The following is a 13526-nucleotide window of genomic DNA, read 5'->3' as shown; positions in this document are numbered from 1 at the left end:
ATTACTTAAATAGAGAAGTCGTTTTAGACCTATCAAATTTGCGACTTATTGAACGTGAGCGAAGTATTTGTCAGTAAGTTCGAGAACTATCGACCATTTTCCATTGAGATCCATTTTCTTGGTCTAATTAATTACTTAAATAGAGAAGTCGTTTTAGACCTATCAAATTTGCGACTTATTGAACGTGAGCGAAGTATTTGTCAGTAAGTTCGAGAACCATCGACCATTTTCCATTGAGATCCATTTTCTTGGTCTAATTAATTACTTAAATAGAGAAGTCGTTTTAGACCTATCAAATTTGCGACTTATTGAACGTGAGCGAAGAAACTTTATTAAGTGATTTTCGCAAAAAGTTAACAGCCGAGAAGCTCAGCCAAGTACAAGGAGGGATTTAAGAATAAATGTTTTTATGAAGCACTGCAGGCTCAGGAATCATGCGAGCTTAATAGTCGGAGTCTGCATGATTTGCTGGAACTGATGACCTGTATTCACGTCCTCTACCCTAGCATGAACTAATGGTGTTGCATGTAGCAACAGGTGCAGTGACGTGTTCTAAAACTCTGGTTAACCTGGAGATTCAAACTTTGATACTATGTGTCTCAGTGTCTATGGACGCTTATTAGATGAATATTAAGACCTATTACAACTTTTGAAAATATCTTACGCTTCATTTTTATTTATGATCGGGTATTCTGCACTACGACCTTCACTTAAATCAATTGTACACAGCAGAACTCTTGTTTTAGTGAAGTTCTATGAGAAGTGGGAGCTGGCAATTAGGGATAATCACTCCCAGGAGCCATTCCTACCTTTATCCTGCTCCATATTCCAAAGAAAGCTTGCCTATAGATTGCATAACTTATTCGTAGGTTATATAATCTCTTGGTAACTACCAAGGCTCACCAAGGAGCTCAAGTCGTGTGTGTGTGTAGAGACGCATTTAACCTCTCCCTGTTTATCCTGTGTCTAGACGAGATCAAGAAAATTTGTATTAACAAAGTTTACAACTATTGCCCTAGTGTTAAAGGGCGAAAAACTTTATATTATATAGAAGCATTTGTCCACGCAGGATTAGGTCCACGAATGAACAAGCAAAGCATAGAGAGTAAACGAAATTTTAATTAATTCTAAATATATTTGAAAATAAAATTGCTTACATTATCTTATTTTACTTGAAAATATACAAAATATAAAAAATAAATATTAAATGAATCAATAAGAATATATACATTTAATAAAAAAGCACAGAATATCTATCAGCTCACTTGCGAGCTCAGCAGATAGAAATCAGAAAGATGCACGAAGAGATTTAAGAATAAAATACAAGTGTTAGGGGGGAAAAAAATCTATAAATAATCTTAACGTACAAACATTAATAATGTATAATAATGTAATTTAAATTTTAACATTTTTTTGATTTCGAATAAGATAGTTTGTAACTTCTTTCTGAATCAGTTTCTAATGATCTTGAATAAGATCTTCTTGAAAATTTTGGACTGTACTTTTGAGAAAACCTAGATCTTGATCTTGTTCTAGACCTGGTTGATTTTGAATGAAAACTATCATGGTCTGTAGGTGGTGATTTGCTAAGACTATGAGAGCATGACTTTTTAGACTGTGATGGGACACTTCTTGTTATGCTTTGGAAATATTTATAATAAAGATGATGCGTATTGCGATAGTAATCAGTGTTTTGTGGATTCACATAATGACGGTTGGAACTGATATTTGTTCTTCCTAAGTTCATCTTTCGCCTTATCCAACTCGGATTTCTCCATCTTCTTGAACTTGTGTTCCCATTATTGTAGTTATTTGCTTGATTACCGTTTCTTCTGCATCGAGAAACTGCAATGGAGAAATTCAATACCAGCAAGACATTATAAATATAAAACTCTCTCAATTATTTGTATTTTCTTAAAATATTTGTGTACCTGATGATGAAGAATAACTGCTAACTTTAACAACTTCAGAATGGAGTCTGCTTCCTTCTAAAACAAAAATTATAAAACCTATGAAACACATCTATAAAATTTAACCCATTACTTTCAACTGTCATACACATAATATGATACTGAAATCCACACTAAAAAAAACAAAACAATTTTCCGAAACAAGAACTTGATTGGAAAGAAGACATATTAAGAATAAGAGATTGAATAGATAAGCAAATTTTATTTATAAAATGTATATATAATTGAAAGAAAAGTTTCAAAAATTTGTAAGATTTGCAGGAAATTAACAATAGAAAGCAGCAATGTAACCGCTTTCAGTCTTTGATGTGCTCCGCAATGTCTGGAGCGAGCAAATGGGTTATTAATCATTTTAATACCTAATTGAGATTTGTCTACAAAAATGATGGTATTCTATTATCTTAAAATCTTTTCCACTTCATCAATAAGTTTCAAGACCCAAATAGACCAAGACCAGGCCTTAAATCAATCAATTTATATTCGAAAGAATATTATTTTCAGGTTTTCCGCTATTTTTTCTCGTTCAATGCAATTTGATGAGATACTTCCTAAGAAGGAAGTTATCTTTTCAAATGTAGCAATATTGAGGATGGCTTAAAATGTACCTACCATATTATATTTTTTAAAAAAAGTATTTTTTTAAAGGAAAAATTTTGAATTAGGAATCAAAGAAAATTACTGAAAAAAAGGTAAACTAGAATCAGAAACGACCGAAAAGCGAACAAATACCATAAATAGGCACTAATCGATAAGCAAACTAATAGATCAATTATAAATAAAACAAATTTAATCCTTAGATAATATATTTACCTTTACTGCCTTTCGTTAGTTCGGAAGCTTCCTTTTCTTTTAATGTTAACTTCAACGATTCCAAATTTTCCTACAAATGAAACCCATTTCTTAAATTATAACAGATCACTTATTATAGAAAATAAAGCAACCAATCTCTTGCTAATACCTTGACTTCCAATTTTGTATTTATGTTTTCCTCTTTCTTAACATTTTCATTACTTTTAACATCCACTGAAATCTTTTCCTTGTTTTCCTGCTTCATAAGAGGTAATATGTTACTTACTGAATTAGCATTCATTATTTTATATTTATGTATTAACTTAACCAAATTGAGGACGAATGTTTAAAGTTTAGACAAATTCATTTCAAAACATACGTCAAAAAATTTTCTATTTGGATTACCTTAATAATTCTAAGAAGTTCTGTCAATAATCTTATGGATTCTAATTTCCTCTGAGCAGAAAGTAATAATTTTTTTTCATTTACAATTTTTTTTGATTCGTCACTTTCATCATTGTGGCCACACTCTTCTAAATCTTTTTTTTCCCCTTTCTCAAGCTTCTTCAACTTTCTCTTCCTTTCCCTTTGTTTATCAGTGATTTTTTTTTCCTCTTCCCTAAAAATTGGAATGGAGCTAAGTACACTTATTTTATTTACATTTTAATCAATAATATCATTGATATCATTCTTACTTCTCTTTCACTTCAAGTTTCTTTAGAGCGTCTTCAATTTTTTGTTTCTTTTCTTCAAGTTCCCGATCTTTCGCCATCAGTTTCTCCCTCTCAATTTTCCTTTTTCTAATAGAATTTTCACTAAGATGCTTAGTTTTGTCAAAATCAACCTATAAAATAAAAAAATTAATGCTTGGTTCATTACAAGCTAAGTTGTCAAATTAATAAAAAGATGAAAAACCTTGATGTTAGTAGTAAACGCTTCATTAGACTCAATCTTAAGCAACTTCATTCCTCTCAAATAATCCATAGCTTTCACGAAAGCTATATAATCTCTATATTGTACGTAGGCTTCAAATGTAGTATTTTGATTGAAATTAAACAATTTCAATCCGGATAAATGCGCTTTCATTTTACTTCTATATGGATCTACAGAAGGAATGTCCACTGCTGTAACTTCACCAAACTGTTGGAATATTTTTCTTAGTAAACTTTCACTAGGCAAATCCTCTTTCGATTTTGTAGAGAACCATTTATTTGGTAGATCCGAAAGATGCAAAGTGTCAGGTCTTTCGCCTGCTTTCATCTCATTCATATGCTTCGCATCTCGGAAAAAAGAATCCCAATCATGGCGAGTGGGAAAATCGGATTTGGCAACGCTAGCTCTTACTTTAACTACTTCTTTGAAGCCGGGCAACGTAACCTGTTTACCATCCAAACGAGCCAAAATTGCATTTACTTTTGAAGGATTAAGTAAATCGGCTTCAAATCTTATAAATTCTAATGTACTTTTAGTAACTTTGACTGAGCAAAATTTATCTGGTGAAGCCCAATTTTTAATATTTTCCATTAGAGTAATGTTTGATATAGATCTGCCAACCAGCTTCAAACTTGGAAGCTGAATAGAGATATTAATTTTCAATAATGGCTTCAAGTACAGATGCCTCTTTGGATAGAAGGGTTTAGCATCGCTTATATCGCTGCAACTTTGGAGTCCGGCCATCTTGTCTGCCTCTTGAGGTAAGACTTGCTAGGTGGTAATTTAATATTTGTCCCATCGTCACTTTGTACCACCTATATTAATATGGACATCTAATACTTAATTCACGATACTGAAACTGTAGAATATATTAGTACATTCATTATTAACACAAATTAATGAAATGTAAGATATATATATAAAGCAGAAATTCTGACAAATATTGCTATAAATACATGTTATTTTTCGTCAGTTACACTAAGAATATAATCTACTGATATGTGCTAAGGAATAGTTGTGAAATGGGTCTAAATATATCAAGAAGGAAAATAAAAATCTGATTAATTTTTTGATGTTGATTTATAGATACCCTTTAAAAATAGTTCCTCTGAGTTAAAATGAAGCACTTGTTTACCTATTTATGCGGAAATAAAAGCCTTTTACAACAGCATTAAAATTTAAATAATTTATTTTACCTAACAAAGGCAACCTTTAAAAAAATCAAGGAATGTTTGAGAAAACTTATTAAAAAAAATTAACCAGACTACTTTAATATATTTTAAATTAAATATTTTAATCTTATACATTCTCCTTTATAAGATTCACTTCATATTAGGATGATGGCTGATTAGGTACAAATCAGTCTATTTGACTACTAAATCCAAGTATCTGCCATAAATTATAAGAAAAACAAGCTTAGTTGCTAACGCTGATCTACATATGTATTGGATTGCCGTTTTATTTACTTTGAGTAAGAACTGCATTGAATAGATGCGCACAGAATCAATTTCAGAAAAATAAAATAAAAAAAAAAACCTGTTAAACAACTTTCCGTATGACAAACTATTCAATCATTTGAAATTTAAAAGATGTTAACAATAATAAATTTTTGAATTTTAAAAGGTGCAAAAAAATATCCTTTCGAACTTGCAACATTGTTCGATTCAAAATCCAACTTATATCCCTCTTACATTCGAAACTTGCTGGATCTTCCTTGAGAAATTTTAACAATAAAACAAGGCATATAGGGTCAACTATTTAAATTAAGTTTTATACCAAAGTGATGTTGAAAATAAAAATGCATCGAACTTAAAATTGGCAACATTTAACTTGATAAAAGTCTTGTAAACTTTATTCCTAATCGCTTTCTTAAAAATGTAGTCAAAAGAAAGCCTACCTACCGTCTTCGGTACCTAGAAATCAGTATTCTAAAAAAATATTTGTCATTTTGGATTATTTATTCAAGATTAAAATAGTTAAAATATATTAAGAAAGCAATGCATAAGTCCTTAAAAATAATAGAAATATTATCTGAGTATAATTTTAATTTGATCAACTTTATTATGCTAATTAAATTTAAATAACAACTATGCCATGCTTCAGCCTATTAGCACTTTCTATTAAACTGTTGTATTTTAACTTCATGGTTTGCAAATATCAAGAAACACTTTTATTCAAATTTTCACTCTAAATTCTCTGAAGGAAGACAAAAAATATCATTCTTTACAAAGACCTAACATACCATTTAAAGGTAAAGGCTCACTCTTCAATAACATGACGATAAATGAAAATTTTACTATAAACTTCAAATGAGGGGTTAAAATTTGAAACACGACCATTTACAGGGTAAGCCCTGAAAAATAAGACAGGTTATTTGGACAAACTGAAAGGGAGGTTGCATTCTGTTTTCAAATACCTAACCTTCCAATTCCAAGTAAGGTACGAATCGATTTATTTGTACATATTTTTCCTTGGCATCAGCTACGTACCCATAATCTGAACGAAAACCTCAGAAGTTCCGAGTATAGTCCTAGCTACATTGGAGCCTCTAAATCCTTGACAATTCCAGCAAGTTAATTTCTGATTTCTACGTGAATCTTATCTTTAATGGTTTTTAAAACTACCATGTTATCTTTTTAGCACCCAACCTCTGAAGAATGCAACCCTCATTCCTTTTCCTACTTTGCAGTACACTTGTGTAAATTTGTTATTGGGTTAATTTCGAATGATCAATGAAAACTACAACTGTCAGAATAACTTTTTTAATACATTGTTATGTTACATATTTTTATTGATACACTGATCAGTAAACAGGATGTAGAAAGAAAATAAATTACAACGAAGATTTAAGCATTTGGAACCGCTCGAAGCACAAGAATGAGTGAAAAGCACTAATTATTTGCAGAAATTTAGGGCCGACACCTCTTAAGAAATCGTGGGTAGAGACATACTTCCCTAATATGGTATCTGTTCAAAAGCCAACAAATAAATCTTTCTAGGCCCAAACCATAACCACCGTGTGGACATGTACCATATTTTCTCTGAAAATAACATTTATTTAGATTATTAATTAGGCCACGTTTGAAAATGAGCTTTAAATTGTTGTAAGAAACAAATTATAAATACAATATATACAATTTTATACAATACTTTATTTATTATAAACAACATTACCTGATCTGTATACCAATAGTAAGGTGTTGGATCAATTCCTTCTCTTTTATATCCTTCTAAAAGCTCGTCGCTATCACTTATACGCATTGAGCCACCAACTATTTCTCCCACACCAGGCAACAGAACATCCACGGATTCAGTAAGATTTTTATCTTCTACACACCGTTGCATATAAAAAGCTTTTATTCCGGCAGGGAATCGACAAAGCATTATTGGTTTGTTGATTTCATCAGTCATTTTTCTCTCTGGCATTTCAGGAATGTCCTAAGATACCCAAAAAGCTAATTATTATGAATACGTATTTAATTAACTCGTCCAATATACTCTGCTTTTATCAAAAATATTACAACTACTCTAATAATATAAGGGTTACAGAAAATTGTGTTGTATAGTTATATGTATGTGATATATATAGTTTTTAATACATTGTTTCTTACAGCTCACAGTCCGTACCTTAGCGGTCCTAACTGATAAGCAAGAATACAAACAAAAAAGAACATACTTCGCCAAATTCATAAAATGATCCATCTTCTTTCGTGATGTTGTTTTCTTTTAAATATTTAATAGCATCGCTGTAATCCATTCTCAAGAACGGTCTTTCTGGCACTTTGAAATCCTGAAAAAAAAGAAGAAATCGAAAATAAATTAAGTAAATGTCAGAGATGTACAAAACTACACTAGTTTAATAGAAGATCATGGTCAATTATTAGTTTTCTTTTAACTTAAACATTACGCAAGCTAGTTCTATCTATTATTTTGATTTGAAACTAAAAGAACGTTGATTTCTATGGGAAATTACTGCAACACTACAGGAGTTTCTTCCCTCCATTTGCACAACTTTGGGGGTTAAAGTGCCGCTCCTCAAACTTATGTGCATATTATCATTAACGATCTCACCTTGTGCTGAAGTTAAAGCATTTAATTCAAAGTCAGCATCCAGTATCCTGAAACGTTTATTCTCTATCTTGACAAACGCTTTGGGATAAAATGCTTTAACTTTCCTATAAGCAACTTCGCAAGTATCACTCACATAAATTTTATAGTCTTCCACCAATTCTAATAACTTAATCAAGCATTTTGAGTTAGCAAAAGAATTAATTACTGAAACAGCACAAAAATTTGGTGGGAATGCTTCCTTCAAAGCAAAACCTTACTTAGATAGAGCAGGCAGTGCATTAAATTTGCATGTTAATTTAATAGACTCAAACAACAGCAACTTATTTTACCGTAGCGAACAAAAGTATAGTGACTACTTAATTTATAGTATTGGTGGATTATGCGCTATGATGAAACAACACATGTTATGCTTGGTAAGAAGCAAATGGAAGAGAAAAAAATGGGAGCATTGCTTGGGGTAGCACAGGGAAGTACTGAGGTCAAGTTGTTTTTAACAAAATAACATTATTATGTTCAATAAACTGAAACAATCTTTTCAGTATAAATGATAAGTTAACTTAAACTACTGTAAGATAAAGTCATGTGACTTCTAGGACTTATTAAAACAAGTTTTGTTTTTAATGCAAATAAGAATAACTCACGGGGTTCAATTCATACACTATGTGACCGTATGGCGATTTAAGTACCCGATCTACAACATCACACACTAAATCTTCTAGTCTATCCAATAAATCGTTAAACGATATAAATGGACATTCAGCTTCCACATGTGTATATCTGAAATATAAGATAAGAAAGATGTAAAACTAAAACTGATAATGTGAAAAATAAATTAAAATAAAAGTGTACATACTCGGATAGATGGCGTCTGGTCCTACTCTGCTCTGCCCGATAGCTTTGTGCTATACAGAATACATCACCCATTGACGGTAAACAAGTTTCTAGATATAACTGAGAACTTTGTGTGAGATAAGCTGTTTCACTGAAATCAAAATAAAGCTAATAAGATTTCTAAAATCGTCAGTAAAAAAAAAAAAAAAGAAAGAAAAATTATACCCGAAATAATCCAGACTAAACAGTGTAGAACCTCCTTCAACTTGTGTTTGTACGAGAGTAGGCGGTGTAATTTCATTATAACCTCTACTGAAGTAATGATCCCTAAAAGCTTGCATTACTAAGGATCTCATCATCAATATTTTTGAAGTCTTAAACAAACAAAAAGAAAATCAATTGGATTAGCTTCGAAGTTGGTCTAATTGGAGTTTAATATATTTTTATACTGTTCATGGATTCCAAAATTCAAAATTATCATTTTGTTTCAATTATATTAAAAGCTTACGTTTTCTCCTCTAATCATAATGTGCCTGTTATCCAACTGAACGTCAGGTAGCGCCTCTTCGTTTAATATACTATCTGCACCTCCCGGTGGCGCTAGTCCAATTAATTCCCAAAAGTCAACCTGCATTTCATGTCCGTCGGGGGCCTTTAACACAAAAAAGCAAAAAAGAAATATTGAACAGATGATAAGCTAAGAGCCTGGTTATACCTAGAAAAGAAGAGCACGGTTTCACAATCTAAAGAATTATTCGACTCTACAATTTGTTTATCTTTGAGTATATCTTTTACTAAAAAATAAGCATTGGACGTTAATTTAAATAAAGATAAGACAATACGCTGCACTTTCTGGGCAAAACCAAGATTCGAAACGTTGAAAATATTCGAAATTAGCCATGGAAAAGTAAAAATCAGTAGGTTTTAAAAATGTATCCCTGTTACCCAATAAAATTCAATAACTCAGCACCACTCTTACTTTCTTGCACTTCATCAAATATTTGACGTTAAGTTTTTACCCATAATACATGTTTCTAAATCCCCTTCTTTTTTTTTTCTTCGCAAGATGTTTGTGACAAGAATATTTCTAAAATAAAAATATTGCAAAATGTTAAAATTTTGTTTTCCATTTGAACCTTGTCGCTTCTTGTACTAAGCGATTTTTTAGTTTTTCTTTATTTTCTAGAGAGCGCTTCCAATGATATTTAAAACTTTTCCTTCGAGTACTGGTTTTTCAGAAGTTCTGGTGAAATTCTACGTCAAGATACCCTCCAAAATACCGTTTCAGAACCAAGTTTTCTACTTCGCCATCTTCTGTGTATCCAATAAATGCTAAAACATTGCTAAAACTTCAAGTTTGAGAAAATGTTTAACCAGAAGTGGTGATTTTTCCGAATAGACTTACCTATGCGTTTACCCTAAACAACTGCACTAATTAAACATGGAATAATAAGTATCTATAGGTTTTATTTGAAACAATTTCTAGTAAAAGTGAAGTAGTTTACTAGTTTCTGGAAAATCCAAGACTTTAATGCCAAATGGATTTACGTGGATTGAGTTTACTCTGGAATGTGTAGTCAGATTCTCATATCTGTGAAGCTAGTAAGCAACTATTACTAGAAAATTTAAGAATTCTAACTGTTTTTGAAGCAAAATTAAGTCGTAGAAGTGTTCTACACATTTTTAATTGATTAAAACTGTTCAGTAGGATAGTTGTATCAGGGTTAAACGTCAAAAAATGCACAAAAAAGTGTAATGTTGAAATTTTTCTAAATTATTTAACTTCAAAATGTATTGGTGTTTACCGTCTTTCCTTGAGGTACAGCTTGGATAACACCGTAAAGAAGAACTGAAGATTCTGTTGAAAGCACTAAAGAATTGTAAGTTTGGCACAGCTTGTGGGTCAAAACACATTGTAAGAATCCGGTACCATCTCTTAGAGTTATGAACATTAACGATTTTCCTAATAAAAAAAAATAAATATTATTAAGAGATTTTAAGTAATACTTTTACCTTTAATTATAAACTCCAAAATTAGATAGCCTGACTTCAGACTCATTAGCGGAAAATATCACCTCAATAGATAAGTTACTACTAAACTTAACTAGAGCACAAAGTAACACAATTTGTTTAGGAAATTTTTCAATAACTCCTACGTAAACTGTTGTAGAAAAAAAATCGTATATCAAACCCAATATTTTACCTTGCCTTCTTAATCTGTGAACCCATCCGTAAAGCTTGACTCTAGTATCTCTTTTTTGTTTTGCTTGGCTAATTTTTATAAGTTCAGCTGCTGTTAAACTTTTATCTTCTTCAATAATTATTTTCTTTGCCTCTTCTAATGCATTTTCAGCTTGATCAGATGTATCCTTATCTTTTTCAGTTTTGTAACTGTCCCTTACAAAAATTTTTTGAATTTTTTTTAACTGCGATTTGGATGCAGGTTCATATTTCTGAAACGAAAAATATTAATAAATTCGTATAAATTATGACTAACGCATACAACAGATTTCTTTAGCAATTTTTTCATACACCAAACCAAATATATCTCCAACCATATTTAAGTTATTAAAGAATAAATAAGATATAAGGTTTCTTATAAATTTTAATGCAGAGATTTTGTTTTGTTAGTTTATGACGCGTCGACATCTGTGGTTCTTGGTGCTGGTTTTTTTTTTTTTTTTTAAATTACCGGGCTGCGAACAGAGAGCTAGGAATAAGCTCCTAGCAGGAGTAAATCGAAAGGCAACAGCTGGATTCGAACCTGGGATCTCTGCATGGAGATTCAGTCGCTAACCACTTAGCTAGACTAATTTCTTCCCTTGTGGAGAGATACTATTACTCACTTTTAAACAGAGGTTTATGACAATGTAAAACCATACCTGAACGGTCAAAGAGGATTTGAAAGTATGTCAGAAAATAATTAAAGGTCAACTTCTGAAAATATCAGGAGTCAGTATTATTAGTACGAAGAACTTCGGTGATTAAAATAACAAAAGAATTAAGATGTTTTTACACATCTGAAACCTGGATAGTTGAAAAAATGTAAAAATGGATTTTAGCCTTAGATCCATGAGAAAAACCAAATTATAAAATGAAGAATAAGCTAATAAAAGTAAAAAACAAAACAACTGATTTGAGAGATAATGGGGAGAACAAAAAACTTGTCTAGTATGGCCACGTACAGAGAATTCAGGATGGCCCATAAAAGCTGTGCACTCAGTTCCCCAGAGTGTAAGCGGTATCTGAGAAAATAAAGAATATAGGATTGTACTGGCTTAGGACGCAACCTTAGTAATACAAAAGCCGTGTAAAGAAAAAAGAAAAATTAAAGAATATAATAACCTGTCCTTCTTCTTTAGAGTCTACATATATAGTTGGAAAGGGCTGTTTCCCGGCATGTTTCATAGCCCTTAAAATCGATTTAAACGGATTGTCCCTAGTACCGGTTCCACTTTCATCGCTTCCATTCTTCTCGGAAGTAAAAAGTTCACCTAAAAAGAAAATTTTTATAAAATAAATGTTTACAAGAGAATAAGCATTTGGGATTGCCTTTTTTTGTGACTGTAAGGGCAGATTTTAAAAATAAAACAAGTTTATTAACTTCTTCGTCTACGTTTACAACAGAATTATGGCAAGTTTAGGAAGGGCCCCTCTCGCCGGGCGCATATGACAATGGATTATTTATTTATCAAGGTAATTTAAGCTAAGTATCAATCCACACGGAATCTATGAATCGTACTTTAAAAATTAAATGCAATTCATTGTCAATTCTTAAATTAAAAAGCTTGTTCTAAGTATTTGCCTAATTTAGTTATTTAATAAAATATTAAAAAAAAGACTGTAAAGAAAAGTTTCGTAGGAAGAGAAGCAGTGTATTTTTTGAAGTTTGGAAATTTACTAGGCATGTGATGCTCTATCCATAAATGTAAACATGAACCCAACACAAAAAAGATTCGAAATTTGGTTTAATCTTACGATTGAAATATGATCCACCATACCTACATTTGATGAATTTTCAGCTCCTACGACCATGACTTAATAATCCTGAAATAAAAAAAAGTTTTTAAAAAACTTATATTTCTTTAAAAAAAAAACTACAAAGCTTTTAAGCCAAAAGTGAAACCCACTAAAACACATTGTTATAAAATAATGCACAAACAAGACAAGTGTTTGCACATATACTGATTAAACACCTAAAACCGCAAATTTATTGTTTTGTTGAGTTCCATAAAATTTCTTTTTTTTGGGGCCTTAGAAGTTCCATAACAGGCAGAACTTCCTAAGACAATTGCAAAATTTGAAATTGGAGTTCAAATTTATAGCAACAGTTTGTATGATGCAATATTAATTGACATTCCCTTTGATACATATACTTATATACACATAAAAATTTGCACTTTTTTTACCTTACTTATAGATTGGCAGGGAAGTCACAATAATTCATTATAAAATGGAAATTCTTATATGAAATGCTATATGTATCATTAAAATTGATATTGACATATTACATCTATGTAACATGATGGAGTTAACTTATCGATGAATGAAGCTACTTTAAATTCATGTACAATGTGGTAATAAGCAGTATCATTTCGTTAGTAAAATATATAAATATATCATAACTACGGTTGGATGAAATTTTAGCAAAGCCAAATAAGCAAATAAGACAAACCTTTACAAGTCAACTATTGTTTTGAGTTAGAAAAAAAACAAAAAAAAAACAGTTGCTTACTCAGATCTGCTTAAGTGTAAGACTTAGATATTTTAAATAATAAAAAGAACGAGACAAATTTACAAGAAAAAATCTTTTATCTTCCACAATGATAACCACGCTCACAACCTTCACAAGTCAGTTAAGTTGCTAGTTCTAGCATGTGGCCAATGTGGCGAGCTCCTGTTTAGTTTTTAACACATACGCATGTGCTTTTT

The 13526-nt window shown here is 31.2% G+C and overlaps 2 protein-coding genes across 6 annotated transcripts; both read right to left on the bottom strand.

Annotated features, from left to right (window-relative positions):
- Positions 1–1099: 1099 nt before the first annotated feature.
- Positions 1100–6095, bottom strand: LOC141451550 (uncharacterized). Of its 3 annotated transcripts, none has more exons than XM_074123011.1 (8): positions 5935–6095; positions 3675–4551; positions 3455–3603; positions 3165–3378; positions 2929–3018; positions 2781–2850; positions 1932–1988; positions 1100–1845 (listed from the first exon to the last, which is right to left on the bottom strand). In XM_074123011.1, the coding sequence occupies exons 2-8, from the start codon at positions 4434–4436 to the stop codon at positions 1403–1405; spliced, it is 1785 nt and encodes a 594-aa protein (XP_073979112.1). In that variant the 5' UTR covers positions 4437–4551; positions 5935–6095; the 3' UTR covers positions 1100–1402. The 3 variants fall into 3 exon arrangements, with proteins under 3 accessions (XP_073979112.1, XP_073979113.1, XP_073979114.1); XM_074123012.1 differs by having other exon boundaries at positions 3675–4507; XM_074123013.1 differs by having other exon boundaries at positions 2929–3015; positions 5935–6093.
- Positions 6096–6438: 343 nt separating this feature from the next.
- On the bottom strand, positions 6439–13488 carry AsnRS (asparagine--tRNA ligase). 3 transcript variants are annotated; one of them, XM_074123014.1, is made up of 12 exons: positions 13330–13488; positions 12596–12641; positions 11940–12088; positions 10798–11047; positions 10400–10557; positions 9103–9246; positions 8820–8968; positions 8617–8745; positions 8405–8540; positions 7369–7482; positions 6867–7130; positions 6439–6733 (listed from the first exon to the last, which is right to left on the bottom strand). In XM_074123014.1, the coding sequence occupies exons 2-12, from the start codon at positions 12627–12629 to the stop codon at positions 6602–6604; spliced, it is 1659 nt and encodes a 552-aa protein (XP_073979115.1). In that variant the 5' UTR covers positions 12630–12641; positions 13330–13488; the 3' UTR covers positions 6439–6601. The 3 variants fall into 3 exon arrangements, with proteins under 3 accessions (XP_073979115.1, XP_073979117.1, XP_073979118.1); XM_074123016.1 differs by having other exon boundaries at positions 13270–13482; XM_074123017.1 differs by having other exon boundaries at positions 12600–12641; positions 13330–13482.
- Between the last annotated feature and the right edge of the window lie 38 nt (positions 13489–13526).

Source organism: Rhodnius prolixus, unplaced genomic scaffold (assembly GCF_049639745.1).
Source record: "Rhodnius prolixus isolate KJV_2025 unplaced genomic scaffold, Rpr scaffold_8, whole genome shotgun sequence".
Taxonomy (NCBI): domain Eukaryota; kingdom Metazoa; phylum Arthropoda; class Insecta; order Hemiptera; family Reduviidae; genus Rhodnius; species Rhodnius prolixus.
The sequence above is the reverse complement of the archived record's forward strand: the minus strand, read 5'-3'. Positions and strand labels throughout refer to the sequence as shown.